This window comes from Schistocerca gregaria, chromosome 2 (assembly GCF_023897955.1).
Source record: "Schistocerca gregaria isolate iqSchGreg1 chromosome 2, iqSchGreg1.2, whole genome shotgun sequence".
NCBI lineage: Eukaryota > Metazoa > Arthropoda > Insecta > Orthoptera > Acrididae > Schistocerca > Schistocerca gregaria.
This window is the reverse complement of record NC_064921.1, coordinates 738,063,148-738,085,832: the sequence shown is the minus strand read 5'-3', so window position 1 is coordinate 738,085,832 and position 22,685 is coordinate 738,063,148. Positions and strand designations below refer to the sequence as shown.

Below are 22,685 nucleotides of genomic sequence, written 5' to 3'. Positions count from 1 at the left end.
TGGCACAAAACATACTCCCAGAGGGAGGGAAAGGGATGGAAAGAGCCAGTGGTGAGGGGAGGGGGGGGGGGGGGCGAAGATGGGGGATAGGGAAGGATGCAGAAAAGGAATCTATGCAGCACGGGAAAGAAGGATGGCCGTATTAGCTCAGGGTCCCGTGTTCGCTACGCACCTATCCACAGAAGAGTGGTGGACCCCCTGGGGGGAGGGGGTGGGGGCATCAGCAGTGTGGTCCATTTGTTGCCAGAGGGCTCATGTTAATACAATTACTTTGAAGCACAAACAATAGTCTATGCAGGCATTATGCACAGATGATCTTTAACATAGCATGAATTTTTTTTTGGGTCGAAGGGCACTCAACTACTGAGGCCATTAGCACCCAGTCACAATTGTAAGAGCACATAGAATCTAGTAAAACTCAAGGGGGGAACACCAGAAAGTTCTTACAAAGATGCAGATAAAATAAGTGGAAGAGTTAGATGTCTTTGGACAAGCCACTCAAAGTGATAAATTGAAGAACATGAGCACATGCTCGAGTGTCATCAGCTAAAATATCCTGTAAAGTAGATGGCAGACACAGGACAACACGAGATTGACTGAAACGGGGACACAACAATAAAACATGGCGCACTGTCAATGCATGACCACAAGGGCACTGCGGGGCTGGGTCACCGGAGAGCAGGTAGCGGTGGCTAAACCGGCAATGCCCAATCCGCAACCTGGTCAGAAGGACCTCTTCTCGCCGAGATGGTCAGGAGGAGGTTGTCCAAGCAGTTGGGAATGGTTTTACGCCCCGGAGCTTGTTTCCTTGAAGTGATGACGATGTATCCCACCACAATGACACAAGCCTCTTACAAACCACCCCACTAACGTCAGATGACGTGACACAATGGGAGGCTGGCCGAGGCAGGAGGACTGCAGCCTTGGCTGCAGCATCAGCAGCCTCATTCCCAGGTACTCCTACATGGCTGGGAACCCACAGAAAGCTGACAGGAGAGCCATCATTAGCAAAAGAATGGAGGGACTGCTGGATCCATTGCACCGAGGGATGGACCGGATATGGAGCTCCAAGGCTCTGAAGAGCACCGAGTGAATCAGAGCAGAGTACATACGATGAATGGCGGTGGCGACGGGCTTTACTGAACGGCCTGATGGAAAGCAAAAAGCTCGGCCGTAAAGCTGGAACACTGGTTGAGGAGCCGGTATTTAAAGGTGACTGCCCCGACGACAAAGGCACAGCCGATACCATAGTCAGTTTTGGAGCCATCAGTGTAAATAAAGGTGTGACTGGCAAGTCGCGCACGAAGTTAGACATACCGTGAGCAATACACTGCAGCCGGAGTACCCTCCTTCGGGAGCGAGCTGAGGTTGAGATGAATACGAACCAGAGCCTGGAGCCAAGGTGGTGTCAGGCTCTCAGCCTCTCTGAAGGTGGTAGGAAGGGCAAAATCTAATTGTCGAAGTAGGCGACGAAAGCGGACTCCAGGGGGAAGCAGGGCAGATACGTACAACCCATACTGACGGTCTAGAGAATCGGCGAAGGAGGACTGATAAGAGGGGTGGTCGGGCATTGACAACAGCCGGTAGGCATACCGACAAAGCAGTATGCCGCACCGGTAGGTCAATGGTAATTTGGCAGCTTCAGCATAAAGACTCGACGGGACTTGTGTAGTATGCTCCGGTCGCAAGACGTAACCCCCGATGGTGGATGGAGTTGAGACGGTGTAAGAGGGATGGCCGAGCAGACGAGGCTCCCATAATCCAGCTTTGATTGGACTATGGATCGATACAAGCGAAGCAGGACAGTGCAATCCGCTCCCCAAGATGAACCACTAAGAACTCTGAGGACATTAAGGGAACGTGTACAACGGGCAGCCATATAAGAGATGTGCGGAGACCAACAAAGTTTCCTGTCCAGTGTGAGCTCTAGAAACTTAGTTGTTTCCACGAATGGGAGAACAACAGGACCGAGATGTAAGGATGGCGGAAGGAACACTTTATATCGCCAAAAGTTGACGCAAAACGTCTTCTCTTCAGAGATCCGGAAGCCATTAGCCACACTCCATGAGTATAGGTTGTCAAGACAACGCTGAAGGCAGCGCTCCAGGAGGCATGTTCTCTGGGCACTGCAGTAGATCGCGAAGTCATTGACAAAAAGAGAGCCTGAGACATTAGGTGGAATGCAATCCATAATCGGATTGATCGCTATGGCAAAAAGGGCTACGCGCAAGACGCAGCCCTGAGGCACTCCGTTCTCCTGGAGGAAGACGTCGGACAATATGGAACCCACACGTACCCTAAACTTTCGATCTGTTAAAAAGGAATCAATAAAAAGGGGCAGGCGACCGCGTAGACCACACCTGTGCATAGTGTGGAGGATACCTCCTCTCCAACAGGTATCATAAGCCTTCTCCAAATCGAAAAACACGGCTACCGTTTGGCGCTTTCACAAAAAGTTGGTCATGATGAATGTCGACAAGGTCACAAGGTGGTCAACAGCAGAGCGGCGGCGACGAAAGCCGCATTGAACATTGGTAAGTAGCCGTCAAGATTCATGAATCCAAACTAACCGAGCGTTAACCATGCACTCCATCACCTTACAGACACAGCTTGTACGAGAAATGGGGCAGTAACTAGAAGGAAGGTGTCTATCCTTCCCAGGTTTGGGTATAGGAACAACGACAGCGTCATGCCAATGCATGGGGACTTGACCTTCGGCCCAGACGCGATTGTAGGTGCGAAGAAGAAAGCTTTTGCCTGCCGGAGAAAGGTGTGTCAGCATCTGAACGTGAATGGCGTCTGGCCCCGGAGCAGAGGACCGGGACAGTGGAAGTGCACGTTCGAGTTCCCGCATTATAATTTTCCAGATTCAGCGAGTGGAAGGAAGGTAGCCTAGCCTCTTCTGCCTCTTTCCTGGGAAGGAAGCCAGGGTGGTAATGGGCGGAGCTTGAAACCTCCGCGAAAAACGGCCGAAGGCGTTTGAGACATCCACAGGATCAACAAGTACCTCATTACCTGAAGTCAGGCCAGGTACCGAGGAGTGGGCCTTAATGCCCAACAGGCGGCGCAGGCCACCCCAGACGACAGAAGAGGGAGTAAAACTGTTAAAGGAGCTGGTGAAAGAGGTCCAACAAGCTTTTTTGCTGTCTGATGACTCTACGGCATTGCGCTCGGAGTCGTTTGTATCCAATACAATTTGCCAACTTAGGATGGCGGCGCAAGGTGCGTAAAGCACGTCGTCGAGCACGAATAGTGCCTCTACAAGCCTCATTCTACCAGGGGACAGAAACGCGACGCGAAGAAGAGGTAGTACAAGGAATGGAACATTCGGCAGCATTGATGATAACAGCCGTGAGGTATTCGACGTGACTGTCACAACTGAGAAAATTGTGGCCCGGAAAGGTTGCCAGGGAAGAGCAAAGTCCCCAGTCAGCTTTCGGTATGTTCCAGCTCGAAGGACGTGGGGATGGGGTATGGTGCAGGAGACTAACGACACAGGGGAAATGGTCGCTCGAATAGGTGTCAGAAAGGACATACCACTCGAACCGACGGGCAAGAGTGGTAGAACAGATCGAGAGGTCCAAGTAGGAGTAGGTATGAGTAGAGTCCGAGAGGAAGACAAGATTGAGGTGGTTGAAGACATCCGCCAAGAGGGAGCCTCTCTGACAGGATGCAGGAGAGCCCCAAAGGGGATGATGGACATTGAAGTCACCAAACAATAAAAACGGCGGAGGAAGCTGAACAATCAGGTGCATCATGTCAGCCCAACTAACTGTGGATGACGATGGAGTGTAGACAGTACAAACAGAAAAAGTAAAGGCAGAAAGAGTAATACGGACAGCTATTGCTTGGAGTGGGGTGGTCAATGGGATGGGATGGTAATAGACATCGTCCCGAATGAGCAACATGACCCCACCATGAGCTGGAATACTGTCCACAGAGGTGAGGTCAGACCGCTCCGAGGTATAGTGGGTAAAAGCAATATGGTCACTTGAGTGCAACTTGGTTTCCTGGAGACCAAGGACGAGCGGACAGTGCAGGCAGAGGAGCAGTTGTAATTCCTCCTGATTAGATCGAATACCTCTTATGTTCCAATCTAACAAAGCCATTGCTAGTCAGAAAAAAGGGGGAATGAAACGGATGAAGAGCTGGTCACCTTGACGGCCGCGGAGGTCCAGGTTTCGAGAGAACAGCACTACAACCGGCAGGAGGCGGATCCTGTTCCATCGAGTCGTCAGCAGTTGCGGCCGCATTCCTGGGTTGCGTAGGAGGGGCAGTTTCATTTGCCGACGACAGGCCAGCTGAACGCCTGGCAGCAGAGCGTCCCGGCGAAACTGAGGACGGCCGGGAGCAGCAACTCGCAGATGGAGCGTCAGATGAAACACGCCGAGGTGGAGAGGGGGATAAAGACTACTTCTTGGAGGCCTTCTTGGAAGTCCGATGAGGCACGAGGATGGTGGGCTGGACCCGAAGAAGGTCCTCACGCGTGGGGTTCATTTTGAAACACTGGACCACGGAAGCCGGTGTCTGGAATGTTTCCCCGATGGACGCCTGAGAAGAGGATTGCTTCTCACAGGCGGGAGGGGGGGGGGGGGGGGGGGCGAGGAAGCGGAGGAGGAAGGGTGGCCCCTGAGGCAGAGGGGGCAGGGGCCGCGAGGGAGGAGGATTTGGAAGGGAGGGATTTGGGAGGCGGAGGCGGGTCAGGATAGGGGTGAGGATACTGTGGAAGGAGTGGACATGACTGAGGCAAAGGAAGTTGTCAATGTCACGGGATGGAGGCGGTCATACTTCTTCCTGGCCTCAGAATAAGAGAGACGGTCCAAAGTTTTTAATTCTTGAATCATCTTCTCCTTCTGATACGAGGGGCAGTCTAAAGATCTAGGCGAGTGGATGCCAGAACAATTGACGCACCGAGGTGGTGGGGTGCATGTTTGTTCCTCACGAAGAGGACGTCCACAATCGCCACAAAGGGGCTCAGCCTCACACCGTGACGACATGTGCCCGAAGCGCAAACACCGAAAGCAGTGCATAGGAGGCGGGACGTACGGTCGCATGTCGCACCGGTAGCACATCACCTTTACCTTCTCAGGGCGAACATCCACCTCGAAGGCGAGGATAAAGGCTCCGGTGTCGATGTGACGGTCTTTGGGGCCGCGCTGGACTCGCCGGACGAAATGCACGCCTCGGTGCTCCAGGTTGGCCCTGAGCTCCTCGTCAGATTGCAGGAGGAGGTCCCGATGAAAAATAACCCCCTGCGTCCTATTCCGTGACAGATGCAGGACAATGGACACTGGGATGTCCCCTAGTCGGTTGCACGCCTGGAGCGCCGCCGACAGTGTGGCGGAGGTGGTCATTGTAAGAACGGACCCCGAACGCATTTTACTGAGAGCCTCGATTTCCCCGAAGATGTCCTCGATGTGCTGGACAAAGAAAATGGGCTTGGAGGTGGTGAACGTCCCCCCATCGGTCCGAGAACAGACTAAATAGCGGGGAAAGTACTTCGCCCCTGTCCTTCCTCCCAGGGAGTGGCCAAGGGGGAAAGGGCAGGAGAACCAGAACCAGAGACAGTACCTTTCTTTTTAAAAGACTCTGCCGCAGATCGACCTGATACATGTTGACATTTCATCTGCGAAACGTCCATCCCGATACCACCCACTCCGACCAGGGGCTCTCCACATGGGCGCCACCCAGCCTCAGCAAGGGCCACCTGGCAGGATGACCATTGCCGGGAGTCCTGATGTCCCAAGGAGACGGGCATCTACTCCTTGGCCGACGTGGGGAGGGTGCAGCTCAGGTATCAGCAGTACGATCCCTGTGTTGTCAGGGGGCTACAACCTAGAGGGTACATGACGACCCCACCACAACAGGCTGGCTACCGAGCTGGATTTTGGGTGCCATGGAAAGTCCATCATGATCGTAGGTACAGATGGGGACGCACTATTGGCGTAACTTGTGCAACCCATCAGGCGTCTAGGCCCAATTTGAGGAATAGTGGGTGCGGTTACGCCGCCGTTACACACGTTGGCAATTCCACAGTCTGGCTGCTGTTAGTCTCCGACCAATTTTGTGGGATAAGAGTATGTTGCATGAAGTCTGTTACCCGTTCATGGATGGCAGAGGCTGATGTGCAGGTAGTTACCATGTGCTTGGTGCATATTACAGTGATCCTCCTTCAGTCAGATGTGGTCAACAGGAACCTTAATGATGAATATGTCCATTCTCACAGTCCCATGCAACCCAACTCCAGACCACTGTCACATCCAAATTCCACACAATCTGCACATTGCACAATCTGACCAGCTTGCCAAATGGAAAGCCACAATGACAGTCCTGTAAAAATTTTGGAGACATCATCTCTATGTCCTTCACAGTAACCACTTAACATCTGGTAGAGTTCACACTCCTTATATACCCTACCAAGTCTAGTAACAACAGTAAGCCTTAACAAGTCTCATGCTCTCTGACGGCAGCTCTGCTTGTCACAGAGAATCTATATTACTAAATGGCTAACTTGAGGCACAGTCTAGTTGCAGGCTGCTCTATTTAATAGCTTCCAGGGAATACAAAAATTTTATTTTCAGTATTTTTTATAGTAATTGATTGAATTTAGAAATTTAAAAGTGTCAGAACCTCATCATTAAGAGCTCTAATCTTGTGTTAAAGGTTTAATGCAGTAAGTCTAGTATTACAGTTAAAACTGTATAGCCTTGATGGAAAGTTACTCTCAGTACACAATTCATCCAGACTGTATCCATTCAGTATTTGAGAATAAGAGCACTTAGTGACTAAAATTTTTTCACTTACAGGCTTAATGCCAAACATGAGTGTATTAACTTATTTGTAAAGTAATCAGAAGTTTGAAACTGTTTTATACATAGGAGTTCAATTCATTAAAGAATCAGGGGAGGTGTTTACTGGTTGCAGCTCTAAGCATTTATGTAGATCACTGACAGTGTGAATGTATACAAAGTAACACTGACATCTGACCATGTCCTTTCGGAGCATCACTCTTCTTGTCAGGCAGTGTATTTTCTTGGGTTAATAAACATTACATACACAATTTTTTTTTCACATTTATCAATTGCTGTCTTATAATGAATCAAACCATAGACGGAAAACTACTAATGAACACAAACCAGTATGGATGTGGATAATGTAGTTTCGTACATCATGTAAGTAACAACAATAAGAACAACAACAGATCAAAAGCACCATTCTTATAACCCTTAAGAAAACATGAAAGATAAAAAGCATTTTATGATTATATTTTAAAAAGCCACTTACAGTTTGAACTGCAGAGTAATCGTGTGCATGTAGACATTCATTTCAATACTTCAGTGATTAGACAGCAAAGTATTAGATACTGACTAAAAGCACCGTAGAGAGCTTTACTTCTTTTTCGTAACAGCCCTTATTCAGCGAGCGGGCCATGCAGAAGCATCATAACCATTTCTCATAATTACACAGGTAAGCCAAAACATTATGACCACTACCCACAGTGACACTGGATACCACCTGGTGGTGTTGAGGGCACATGACATGGTAACAAAAAGTATGTAACTTGAGCAGACACTGACAGGGGATTACCCTAGCCTTAGTGAAGATATGGTCTGCAAATGTGGAAACCCATTGAGGTAAGTGACTTTCACAAAGGGTAGATTATCATCATCATCATCATCATCATCATCATCATCATCATCATCATCTCAAAGCCTGTGGATAATTATCTTGAAAATGGTGAAGCTGGTCAAATGTTCATGTGCTACTGTTATCAGCATCTATTGAAAGAGGTAGGAGGACAGTGAAACTACCACTAGGTGTTGGATGTCCATGGCTCCTCACAGAACATGGGTTTTGGAGGCTTGTCTGCTCTGTAAGTAGAATTGATGGCGATCTCTGGCATCTCTACTGGAAGGGCACATATGTGTGCACAACTGTTTAGGAGCACACCATTCATTGTACATTGCTGAATATGGAGCTCCACAGCAGACCACACCTGTGTGTTCACTTTTTGACCCAGCATTTTCAGTTATGATTCAGTGGGCAGGATTTGACCATTGATCAATGTAAAAGCTTCATCTCTGTGTGTAATCACATTTTTGCTACACAGACCAAAAGAGATACTACATTTCTTTCTGAAGGAATCACACACCACTACCACCAGATATCCAGGTTGAAGTACTTCCAATCTCTGCATTATATTGCAAATGACCCTAATACTACGTATCTGAAACTAAGTATTTAATTCTTTGGTAGTGGAGAGCTGCAGTTCAAACTTTCTGCTACGAATCTCTCACACAAATTTATTAATAATGTCACTAACAAAAAATGTGTGGTTCACATCTGACTACCTCATTAAACAGTTTTTCAATAATTGTGCATCCATAAACTTACTGAAAATGTCTCCGGATATCAGCAGAATCACAAAATTTTCTTGGGATATTTGTTATCATTAATGTTCGGGAAACAGCAGTGTCACTTTCTTCAAATCTCATGGTCACAGAAAACCTCCTCATTACTATGATGCCAAGTGGTAAGTATAATATTGCCAATGTTACATGAATCCACAAATATGGAGAGCTGTGGAAAAAAATATATGATTAACATTCTGAATTGTTTTCGTTTATTACTTAAACCAGCCACTACATGCAAATTCCTTCAAGTAATAGCTTATTCCCACAAATTCAGAAAATACTATGTAAGTAAAGGTAACAAAAAAATGCAGCTTACAGCAGACAGACTGCCTAATCAGTACAGAGCCACACGTTTTAATTTTTTATTGACAGACCACCCAAAATTGAACTTTTTAAGACAATGAGGGGCGTGGAAAAAGCCAGCCCAGTTAGACACTTCTTCCTACACGATACATTGAACCTACAATGTCTCGCTCAGGCTGTTAACACAATAAAACTTTGAATGTAGCTGGGCCCTGTAGATAGATAGATAGATTCATTCATTCATTGTATGTAGATAAATACAGGATTTGTTTTAGACTGTGAAGATACAGAATGGGCCAAAAGCCACTACCCATTATAACCTAACTGAATACAAAGCAAAAAATTGGAATTCTGAAATAACTGAACACTTTACTGAAGCTACAGGATTATTTATAGTAATATTTCTTTAATTATTTTCCACTGTTGTTGATACATATTGTCAGATGACCTAGGATGCTTAAGCACACTTATTGGTGGCCAACCTGACCTGTGGCAACTTTTCTCGAAATGTTTCTGTAAATTGTAGACCACCTTCCTTGTAGGTAGAACAGTGCTGGAATTATTATTCCACTAATATATAATTAAATTATAGCCACCTCTGTGCCACTTTTTAAAGTAAAAACTCTTTCTTCATTAGAAAATATATTCACATGTCAGAATCAACAATGAAAAATGTTAGATGTCTGATTTAACAGCTGTGTATTTTGGTGTTTCTACCTATAATGATCACAAACAAACAAGAATAATTAATGTTTTCAAAAGGTTATAATGGGGAGTGACTTTTGGCCCACTTCATATTTTACATTTCTTGTCATAAGTTTGCATGAATAACTATAAAAAAGTGTATATCATGATTACTATTACTTATAAACATTAATGGTATTCTACTCCACTGAAAGAAAGTCCTTAATTCCTTAATACTAGAAAAAACCTATTGGAAAGATTCTTCAACACCAGTTCAAAGCAGCTTCTACCTGACCTTTTTAAATTCTTTAATAGTTTGTTAAGATGATGACTAACTGAAACCCTCAGCTGCCGACAGGTGGTGTTTATATCCTCGATGTGGACAGCTGAAAATGTGTACCCCGACCGGGACCCGAACCCGGGATCTCCTGGTCGGGGCACACATTTTCAGCTGTCCACATCGAGGTATATCAACAACACCTGTCGACAGCTGAGGGTTTCAGTTAGTCATCATTTATTCCAGGGAAAAGCTGCACAGTCATCAACGGTATTCTGTTCTTTCGAGAACAGTTACTGTCTTCATATATATAGTTTGTTAAAAGTTTTATCCCCATATAATTGGGGCTGCTGTCTGCACCTTTTGTGTTATGCCTTTTTAGATGTTAATAACAGTCTCATCTAGTATTATAAAAATGTACCTCTCTATTTAGACTAATTTTACTGCTTGTATTTTAAAATTAGTTGAACAATTCTATAAACATATAATGAGGAAAGTGTTAGTACAGTCTTACTTTTGAACACCTCTATATGTATCAACCTGCGAGAGTTAAAGTTTTTTATATCTTTATCAACAGTCTAACTGGCATCTTCCAGTCTGACTGCATATTTTTGGCTGTAACTACTTTTTTTTTAAAAAAAAACTGCTTTATTTTTATTTGGTGTTGATCATTAGCAATCAACTGCTGCATCTTCACTTCCATCTTACATGCAAGGCATAAAAGTGGTCGCCAAATACAAATACTTGTAAGAGGCAGTCTAACAACCTCCAACATTATCTCTTGGCCAGTAACACCATACAACCATTACATGTCATTTAATCTTCCAGGATTGCATCTGGGGTAGCAGTATTTCTTCTTGAGTTTGGCAGATGATCGTATAACCAACTGCAAGGTGAGTTGGTGCTCGATTTAATTTAATCACTGACTTCCCTTTAATATGGCTGTAGGTTATATCTGAAGAGGAAATGTCACTATCCTGGATGCACATTCAAAAGATGATGGAATATTTTGTGTGCTAGGAAAACTTCAAGAAAACATACTGCAATGTTCTCTGAAACCAGTATTCTCTACACCAGACACACATGAGCAATTCTTGTCAGCTGACAGGTTTCAATGTATGTTAAACTTCATAGCTAAAAGAAAAGTTGATTAATTCTGTTACTTGATGCAAGTCAAGTGCAGCAGCCACTTTTTGACTAATACCATAACAGTGAGTGAGTTTTTGTGACTGAGCATAACCCAAATACTATATGTAAATCATTTCTAACAACCCTGTCAACTTTGTAGTGAGCCTAATTAACTATCAACTAAAAGCCCACCATCTTCATTGTGAAAGATATTAAAACTATGGTACTGGTATGATATGCCCTTCATATCAGGCTGTAAAAAACTAGCATTACTCTTTTCTAATTTGTAAGGTGCAATAATTATTCTTGCAGTTATAGATCTTTCACATTCAACTTCACATTATTACCATTTGTGTTTCCATATCCTAAGCCAATAAAGGGGAGTCCTTACTGGGGTAATTTTTTTTCTGTCACACAAAGTTGGTTTTCACATCCTTCACTGGTCTCTCTCTCTCTCTCTCTCTCTCTCTCTCTCTCTCTCTCTCTCTCTCTGGTAAGAGGCAGTGGCAGAATACTCTAAAATGTGTCAGACAAGCTTGGAAGCAGCTTTTCCATAAACAAGTTACATTTTCCAAGAATCCTTTCTATGGACCTTGCATCTGTTCTCCATTAAAATGTGTGTGGTTGCTACATCTAGAGCTGTGCACATGATCTCATATTTGCCTGCTGTGATTTAATTGGTAATTTGAAGGTTGTGTCAATACTTTTATTTTTCACATCATGAACAAATGATATTTTATATAAAGCAGAGATGAAATTAACACTTCTGGGGCATTCTTTTCTCCACAACAGTATCTTCCTGCAATTTTTGAAAATTATTTTTCCATGCATTTAAAACAAAATATCAATGTTCACAATATTGTTAAAAGATGTAGCATTGGTTAATAATAATTTTAAGAATGTGAAAAATGTATTACACGCTTACTGTTCAGGCAAACTGAAAATGCTGTCAAGATTTTATAAATCACACATGGGCTTACTTCTGTGGAGTTGGTCATACTTGATCACAACTGATTGCAGTCTACTATACTGAACATGTCTTGCTGAAATGTTGCACGAGGTAACCATTTTCTCATTTTTCAAAAAGCATTGTCTTTAGTTTTGCATTGATGGATTTCATTAGAATGTGTCTCACCTAGTGGTCTCATTAAAAAAAGGATATGCCATGCTGTATTGTTAGCCATTACTTCAGTTTGTGATTTTTGTGTGTGTGTGTGTGTGTGTGTGTGTGTGTGTGTGTGTGTGTGTGTGTCAGACAGGCAAGTGGTGAAAAGTGTTCCCGTGGAAATAATTACTGTAAAAGTAGAGAGTGTGTGAATTTTAGGAACAAAATTGTGAAGTTAAATGAGCATATTCCCAGCCTTCAGTTAATCATTAGTGCACTGAGTAGTAATATGTGAAAACTTCAAAAAGAAATGAATGAGCTGTCAGGCAAGCATGTCCATTCTTCCCCATGTAAAAACTGAAACAACTGGGCCAAAATATAATACAAAAACAAAAGGTTGAAAACAAAAAATCATCATAGATTGAAAACATTTAATAATTGTCAGTTAAAAACAAATTTCATGTTCTTTCCATTAGTGAAGAGACTGAACCAATACCAGTAAGTGAAAATGAACCTCCAAACCAACTGTATTGACAGAATGGTTAAACATGGTCTAAATTCATGATTAGGACAAATAGCGCTACTGAAAAACTGTGCACATATTAATGAAACTAATGTGAAAGACATCAACAAAAATGTAAAACAGAACAAACAGGGAAGTAGCATATTATTTTTAATGGGCAGCCACAGCAAAAACGTGGCATGACTTTTCAAAGAATGCACAAAATGCTAAGCAATAGGTATTGTTAAACCAAGAACAGCAATGAAAAATCTGCATGATAAAATTTCAAAGAATGACTATGTGGTGTGTATAGCAGGGGCGGACAATACTGAAAAAGAATGAATCAAATAACTGCCAAGCAGAATGAAAGATGTTCCTACACTGTAATAAACAAGGTAATACAATCATTGCAACATTACCACACAGATGTGACATGCTAACTCTCAAGTGTGAATGAAGAACTGACATTAAAATAAAACAAATGAGTAATTTGCAGCCTTCTCAATATAGGCAAACTGGTCAGATGCCAGCATACCAAGTATGGAATGCACCTGATTTATGAAAACTTCATATGTAAAATCAAACATGAAATAATCATGCACAAAAAAGTGAACAGTGTAATTCCATGTGTGGGAACAATGATACCAGCAGAAGAAACAGCAACATCACCAATATTATTACCAACAGCAGTGCTATCAATACTAGAATGAGTAGCTGAAACATTATCACATTTTGCAGAAGCAGTAGCTCATCCTACACACAACAGAAAAGTAAATCAATATTTTTGTAAGTCACATGAGAGGAAAGTAGTTCAAACCATGTAAACATCTCTCATGCATTCAAAAGGAGCCTCTAGTGGTCCCAGCAAACTAACTAGTTTACTGAGAAAAACTGCTTATAACAAATATATGAAGGAAATGATGAACAAGTCACAAACATTGTATTTCATCAAATTGTAAGAGGTCTGGAGAACAGAACAGACCAACTGCTAATAGATGTAAAAGATGAAGAATATGGAAGTGAACCTGATATTATGTGTTTCTCTGAACATCATATCAAGAACAGAATCCACATGTTGCAGACTGAAAACTAGTTCAGCTGCTCATTACTGTATATCTAGTATGGGAAAGGGTAGCACTGCAATGTCTGTTAGAAATAACATAGTGTTTAAATCTCTAAAGTTCAGTAAATACTGTGCTGAACAGCACATTGAGGTGTGTGGCATTCAGATAGCTGCAGATAGTGTCAGTTTACAGGGCAATTGCTCAGTATCTGAATGTTTTTCTGGGACATTCTGAATGACTCTTGTCCCACCTGTCTAGCAAAATTAAATCATTCATTGTAAAGGGTGACTGTAATATGAACTTTTTAACAGAAAATAGAAACAGAAACTTTAGTACCTGATGTGCTCTTACAACTTAGTGTCAGTGGTAGACAGTCCAACTAGGGTAACACAGCCAGTACTAGCACTTTAATAAATAACATATTTAGAGATAAGGATGTACACAGGGTGTCCCATTTATCTTTACCACCATAAATAACTTTTTTCAGATGAAAATTACAAAATGTTTCAAGCAAATGTTCTTTAGCTGTCAGGGGGACATCAATCAGCATGATTGCCTTCATTGTAGCTTTGATTTTTACAAAGATATGAAGAGCGGTATGACATTTTTTAAAAGGCGCCCTGTATTTTTTATTCAGTAATTCATTTCCTCTCCTAAAGACCTACTCAAAAATGTATCACAGTGTACCATTCACTGAAATACAATGTTATTAATTACGTAACACAACATTGACGTTGATGCTCCCAGTGCTTAGTACAGGTACTTGGGGTAATGGAACACATCCACGTGCTGACGTTGAAAGAGGACAAATGTAAACATAAGTAGAATGCACACCCATCATTCTGTCAACCGTTGTCAGCTGAGTTGTGAGAGTAGAATGTACACCAATGAATAGAAAGTAGAAATTCTCCTCATCAATGGGGAATGTAAGTAAGCAGAACAGTAATTGAAATATTTTTTTCTTATGAACAGGTACATTTAGTAAAACAGTTTAGTCCTTTTAAATACTGTTGTGTAGAGTAGGCATACCGTAAAGGCTGTCCTTCCTACAAACTGCATTGACATAATGTTTCTTTTATTGTTGTTGTTGTAGGTAGGCAAAATGCTACACAGGCAGTGGAACTGTACAGAGTGATATCTTGACAAGAACCTACATTCCCAACGGATGTTCTCTTGTCGGAAATCTGAAGTTTCAACCCATGACAATGCAATCATCATAGCACTCGCATTGATGAAATTGCCAAAGTTACTGTTTCTCGCTTCCATTGCTACGAATCCACATGTGAGCACACGACAGCTTGAACACGAGATTGGCATTCTTAAAACCAGTGTACACTGTATTCTTACATGTCACTGGTTCCATCCTTACCATATACACCTACATCAAGAATTGCATCGGAATGATTTCCAGAATCTTCTGCAGTTCCGTCAGTGGGCACAGCAGCAAATCCTCGCCAACCTGAACTACTTTGCCAATGTTCTATTTACCAATGAATGTTCCTTCTCAAACAAAGGACAGGTAAATACAAGGAACATGCATTATTGGTCCAGCAACAACCCATGATAGCTTAGACAGGAGGAACATCAACATCAATGGAGAATTAACATCCGGTGCGGGATGCTTGGTACTACAATTATTGGCCCTTATTTCATCAATGGTAGTCTAAATGGCACAGTGTATACCAACTTTCTCAGATGAATTCTTCCTCCTCTTCTGGATGAAGTGCCACTAAGAACCAGAATGCTTATGTGGTATCAACACGATGGATGTTGAGCACATAACGCCTTGCATACACGTCATGTCCTGAACCGAAGGTATCCTGCAGGATGGATTGGTCGAGGAGGAACAGCTACTTTGCCTGCTAGGTCTCCTGATTTAATTCCTCTGGACTTTTTTCTTTGGGGATGCATTAAAGACATTGTCTAATGTGATATTCCAACAACTCCAGAGAACATGCAGGAACATATCATGCTTACTTGTAATTCTCTTCAGCAGGCAACACTGTAAGCAATAAATAATTCATTCATTCAATGAGTGCACCCGTGTATCGGTGTCCAGGGTCTATGAACACCTTTGAATGTTTTTCTCCTGGGGAATGGTACACGGGAGTCAAAGTCAATTTTGTGTTGTTTTTACTTAGTTTTCATTTGTTTTCTGACAACTCCAGCAAGTCGACGAGTTTGTGATCCCGGGCTCAAAGTCAATGGTGTTATGTAATTCATAATGTTGTGTTTCAGTTAATGGTAAACTGAAATACATTTTTGAACAGGTCTTTAGGAAAGGAAATGAATTACTGAATAAAAATTACAGGGTGCCATTTAAAAAAAAGTCATACCACTGTCATACTGACTACCACTGACATTAAGTTGATTTGAGGCAAATATATTTGTTCAGATGTTAACTCTTCATAGCAATTACCATCATTTTCACATTCACTACACATAACTATCACACCAGCCTAGCTCAAAATCTGATTTCCCAGGCCATCAGATCTAATTTTGGTACCACAGAACACTCCAAAAAACAACTTAGAAGTACACAGTATTATCATGGTCTTTAATGTATTAATTATCTACTTCAACAAAGCTATAACTTCCTAAATTTCATGCTCTAAATCATGTATCTAGAAAGCCCCCCTCCCGCCTCCTGCCATCCCAAAAAAGTCTCTGCAATATCCTAATGGCTTTTACACCTGTGACTGTCTCCACTGTAAGACTTGCCGACTTGCCTTATGTACCCTCCTCCCACAACCTATACCAGATATGTAGTTATCAAAACATATACCATTAAAGGAAGAGCCACCTGTGAAACAACATGTCATGTTCCAGCTGTTACGTACACACAGTTCAACATTCTACATTTGTATGACTAACAACAAATTTACAGGTGGGGTGGAAGAGCAGACAGCGGGTGCACACTGGCAAAAAACAATATCCTGTTGCAGAGCATGCTCTACACCATGACAGTCATGACATTGATACCTGTTTCACCACACATTCCATCTGGAATTCCCTTCCATACACCAGTTTCTCAGCACTCCACAGAATTCTGTGACCTGTATTTTTCCCCACCCCCATTTCTACTACATAAAATTGACTTAGCTTTCTGCTCTTATTAACTTGTGCACAATGTTTTGTCAGCAATCTCTATCTTGTGTATTGCTCTATCTTCTACCTTTAAGCTCTCAAGTTTTCAAATCTTGTCCAGTACATTCCCCTCCAAGCCTTTCCTTCTCATCCCATCAGGCATATCTCCCCTTACCCCAAAGTTCTGGACGACTTTTCTGAACTCTCCCCATTTTCTAAACCTTGCCAGTCCTATTCCTTCATCCCTCTCTTTCTCTTCAACACTTCTGCCAGAAGAAGGAGGCACTAGCTCTGAAAGCTTGCACATTTCTTTAACCATTTTGTGTGTCTTCACCTGCCACCACTTGGTTGAGATTTTTTATCTATTCAATTATATTTTCAAAAATTTATTATTTTTACTGGCAAATAAATGATGAGGATAAAGAAAAACTTGTGGCAGTCCCTACTGCAAGGGTCATTTTACGATAAAGAAGAGTTCCTGAACCATAATGTTCAGTATCCATGTATCTGTAATGCTCACATACATTCCAATATCCTTATTTGTGATCCTATCTGTTTATTATTGTAAACATTTTTTTCTATGTTGAATTTTCTGTCGTATTTATTTGCCTACAAAACTTATTTTACTGTAACAGAATACTTTAATATGAAACTGATTACTGATACTATTTACATAGCATGATGACAAAATTATAAAACTGACACATTCCATACTCTGTGATATGTTCTCAATATGGATCAACAGTACACTAAATAAGTAAATAAAAGTATGTAAATCACTGCCTTAGTGCTAAGCACCTCAAGCTTTTAAGGAACTGTGAAAGCTGCAAAGCTTCCAAATTGGTCAAGAGACTGCATAGCCTGGAGAATGCAAAGATACTTATCTACCAAATACATTCAATTTTCATCAAATTCTTCTGTTCAGGCATGTTGAAGGTCAAATTTTACAAGGCAACACTAATACCAAGAGACAATTGTCCAAGCAATGCTAGAATGTTCTGATGTGATCAAATGCACTCTCAAATTTGGAGTGCTCATGATAAAATGTGGCTAAGAATTGCTACAAATCTGGCAAAACGCAATATTTGTCAACAAGCAAGATGTAATCATTTGTAGGAAGTAAACATTGATAATCAAAATTGTTTTATTTATTTTACTAATGATAGAAACAAATATGAAAGATAAACAAATTAACTTACAAAAACTACAAGAAAGCAGGTAGAAACTAATAAACAGAAAATCAGGCTACTGAATAGAGATCAAAATATATTTCAGAATGAAATAGCATAGTAGTGCATAAAATTATGCGAGCTGCACTACCAGCATAATCTACAACTCCTGAAATTGTTTCCCCCTTTTCAAAGCAATCTTTTGACATATGCTGAATTATTGAGACCCTGAATCACCAATTAGTAATTCCAGCTGCAGCCCCAACAATGACTAAAACGCACATGGATGATAAGCAATATTTTGTCAAATGGAATAACGTCTTATTTTAAAAATAAAACTGGACTGACAGGTAGCTGTTTTGTCACCTTTTCTTTTTAATGGAACCTTGAAGAAAGTTGTGAGGAAATTATTAACTGATGAAACTCTTAAGATTTTAAGGTATTAGCATATGCTGCTGGTAGAGTGTTCGTTAGAAATAAACTGTAGTGATTAGAAAATTTTGAGGAGCTCATAGAAGTAGCATTCCAGCTTGTTCTAAAAGTAAACATTCAGAACCTGAAATACATGAAAGTTAAAGGATAAGAGAGTTTACTACTCCATACAGAAAGTTAGAGACTAAACTACCGACAAGGAAAACTAAAATGAAGCCATGTAACACCTATGGAGTAGAAACAAAAGTTCAACTACAACAGAAGAGCACAAATTACAAGTTATTGAAAACAAAGTTTATATAAAAATCATTGGTCCATACTATGACAATGAACCACAATGCTGGAAGAGAAACAATGCAGAAATCTATATATTATCACAACAAGTTACATTAATGAGCACATAATTCCAGAAGTCTTTAGTCAGCAAGCCATTTGACGAGAATGAAAGACTGAAGTGCTTTCAAGAATATTCAAGGAGATGTTTAGTAAAAGACCAAGGAGGACACATCAGAGACATAAAGCTAAAAGAAATTAAAACAATGTGCATAAGAAAGAAATATTTCTGTGCAACATGTGACATTGGCAAATCATCTTTACATCCTGTAGAGGAGGAGGAGGAGGAGGAGGAGGAGGAGGATCCCTCATCAGTATTTTCTAATTGCCTTCCTTTCTAGTTTCTGTTTTCCTACCTAGATTTTTTAAATTTAATAATGTCATTAAATGCCAAAACAAAGAGCTGAGCAACAACTGTCAAAACATGCAGATGATAACCCTATCTGCCCTTTCATTGATATAGAAATTATTATGTTCCTCTGTACAGAGAGGAATTCTACTGACTCTGAAGAGAATATTTTTTTTCTTCAATGCTTTCTCTTTACAGGTTCCAGTAATCATCCATATCCTATGTACCAACCTCTGTCAAGTCTGGGATATTGGCATGATACAGCCTTTTGGGATTAAGTGTATGCTAAATTTACTTGGAAAAATCTGACAGTACCTTCAGCCAAGACTGTCAAGAAGTCCAAGGGGAATGAAAAGTTATTTGCACCATATAGAAAAAGGACAACGGCAACCACCCATCACTATTTCTTTGACAGTGCTTTAAATTACCTCAGACTTATCTTGGATTTAAAATATACATTAAATCTTAGCATTTTGTATTGTAGGATTTTTATGCAAACCTTGGATCAAGATTTGAGAGAGTTGTATGGCCAAATGTTTCTTCGTCTCCTCCCAAATTTCCTTGGAAATTGACTGGAAGCACAACAGCTAAGGATATGACCATCACCACTGACAAATAGAATATTATGTGGCGCTGAAATGACAAATATTGCACTGCATCTGGCCCACATTTTTGCAAGATGTTTTCGTCCCTGCAAAACATAAACAACGCCATTATTAAACAACACTTCAAAAAATGCAAATTACTTAAAAACATTAATAGGGACGATAAACACTAAAAGCTATATTTCCACTACTTGAGACAAGACATGCCCATATGAGTGATTAAACAGAAATTACTGGAAAAGGAATGGCAAATAAACTTGTATAAATACAGGTACCAACTTAGAGTTTAAACTATATGCAAACAGACGAGCATTATTTTGTTAAATATTCCTTTCATAACATTCACAAAACATTATGTTATGTCTACTACACAGAGTGTAACAAAAAGTTACATCAAAACATTCAGAACACATACTTTATACACATAAGGCAGAAGGTTACATGGACACTGCTTTGCAAATGTTTCATGTCCACAATTTCATTTTCTATAATTCTTCATAGTACATTAATCTTGGGGGAACACACAGAAACAGGACATACCAGAATACCATATGAAATACTTTCTTACATGAAGCACTAAAAATGTCTTACTGTTTACATCTGATAAAGTTGTAATTCTTAGATTCAGCTTCAGTGTTGTGTGTTCAGTTTCAGCAAATCTGCATGCACCTCACTTCATTCCTTTACATACATGTGGTGTCAGTTATTTATGTGATCATTACAGTCTTTAACACAAAACTGTTTAACACCATTCATTGAGGACTATTTACACTACAGTGCAATGTAAGTGTACACAAATGCGAAGTTAGCAAATGGCCATTTCGTATTCTGATTAGCATACAACAATGGCCATGGCACTCAGATTTTATCAGTAAATATTTTCAGAACAAATGTGACCTGCAAGAAACTGGTCATCACCTTAAGCAGCACAAGAATTTTAAGTCTACTACTCTGAAGTAGGGAACCACAGAACAAGGATGTCACAAACGGAGTAGTAAGTTCTTCATTCAGTCGAATGATTATCCCAGTGTCATCATAAAACAAGTAGCTGCAACAAGAAACACTGATATGTCATTATTTCATGTAAATGATAACCTGCTACATTCATGCCATTCACAGTGTGTGCTGGTATTATGAGTATCTGATTTTCCCACACGGTTTATTCATCGATGTGTCAACAACTGTTTTAGTGTAGTTATGTTGTCCAATGATTAAGACATTCAAATTTTATGAGATTATAAATTTTCATCAGCTGGTATCAGCAAACATGAATTCTCATGAAGTTTTGAAACATATTGTAAAGATTTTATTTGAGCCAACACTGTAATGATTAAGGTCTCATGTTGTTCTACCAATGCCCAACAAACAAACTTACTCTGCTTTCTTAGAGAATACTCCCTTTGATCTGCTACAATATCAATTTTTATCACTGCATTGAAACCAGTGCTTCATACATAATGGAGTTCCCATTCATTATATTTTAAATGGTCACTGGATTCTATATAAAAGATTATGTGATGGACAGATAGTGTAAGATGGAACAATCCTCGGCCTAAACGTTCACTGGATATAAGCTCATAAGACTTATTTGTTGGGAGCACTTAAAGGCTCTTGTGCACAAAATGCAGAGTCTTTGTGCCTATACTGTGCAAGACTGGAACTATACCCATTGTTCCAGAGATACATCAATAGATTTAGGATTTACTGCAATGATAGTGTGATGAATGTACATGTACACTATGTGATCAAAAGTATCTGGACACCATCAAAAACATACGTTTTTCGTATTACATGCATTGTGCTGCCACAATAGGTACTCCATATCAGCACTCTCAAAAGTCAATAGACATCGTGAGAGAGCAGAATGGGGCATTCCGCAGAACTCATGGACTTCGAACGTGATCAGGTGATTGGGTGTCACTTGTGTCATACGTCTGCACGTGAAATTTCCACACTCCTAAACATACCTAGGTCCACTGTTTCCATGTGATAGTTAAGTGGAAACATGAAGTGCACAAAACCGTATAGGCTGACCTTGTCTGTTGACTGACAGAGACCGCCGACAGTTGAAGAGGGTCGATACATGTAATAGGCAGACAGCTATCCAGATCATCACACAGGAATTCCAACACGAATTCCAAACTGCATCAGGATCCACTGCAAGTACTATGATGTTAGGCGGGCGGTGAGTAAAACTTGGATTTCATGGTCAAGCAGCTGCTCATAAGTCACACATCATGCTGGTAAATACCAAACAACACCTCACTTGGTGTAAGGAGTGTAAACATCGGACAACTGTACAGTGGAAAAACCATTTTGAGGAGTGATGAATTATGGTACACAATGTGATGATCCAACGACAGGGTGTGGGTATGGCGAATGCCCGGTGAACATCTGCCAGTGTGTGTAGTGTCAACAGTAAAATTCAGAGGTTGTGGTGTTTTGGTGTGGTCGTGTTTTTGGTGGAGGGGACTTGTTTTACATGAAACAATCCCAGTATTAGATTTATGTTTAAAGCACTTTCTTGCTTCCCACTATTGAAGAGCAATTCAGGGACGGCAATTGCATCTTTCAACACGATCGAGCACCTGTTCATAATGCAAAGCCTGCAGTGGAGTGGTTACACGATGCTAACATCCCTGTAATGGACTGGCCTGCACAGAGTCCTGACCTGAATCCTACAGAACACCTTTGGGATGTTTTGGATCACCGACTTCATACCAAGGGCTCACCAACTGACATCAATACCTCTCCACAGTGCACCACTCCATGAAAAATGGTTTGCCATTCCCCAAGAAATCTTACAGCACCTAGTTGAATGTATGCCTGCGAAAGTGGAAGCTGTAATCAAGGCTAAGTGTGGGCCAACACCATATTGAATTCCAGCATTACTGATGGAGGGTGCCACAAATTTTTAAGTCATTTCCAGCCAGGTGTCCGGATACATAGTGTATCAACAATGAAGAACTTTTCATGTAATAAAGAGTTTCATGCGACATGCTGGTGTGTCCTGTTCCTGCTTTTCCCCATAATTAGTGAACTATGCAGAGTTGTAGAAATTGAGTTATAACATGGAAATAAAGTGCTACTGGACCCATGGTAAAACAAGATATTTTCTTCTTCTACATCAGGAATGTGTTGTGACTTTAGCCAAACCCTTCTAGTTACATCCTTTATAACAGGAGATAATATTGCACTCCACAAGAGAAAATATTTTAACTGCTCATTAACTA

At 41.1% G+C, this 22,685-nt stretch overlaps 1 protein-coding gene across 1 annotated transcript in view; it reads right to left on the bottom strand.

The window, feature by feature from the left end:
• The window catches only part of LOC126334896 (calcium permeable stress-gated cation channel 1-like), a 211,224-nt gene that overhangs the window by 90,824 nt on the left and 97,715 nt on the right, over nt 1-22,685 (bottom strand). The window contains 2 exon segments of the mRNA XM_049997600.1: nt 8,395-8,580; nt 19,347-19,538. Coding sequence (XP_049853557.1) covers nt 8,395-8,580; nt 19,347-19,538 — 378 coding nt within the window.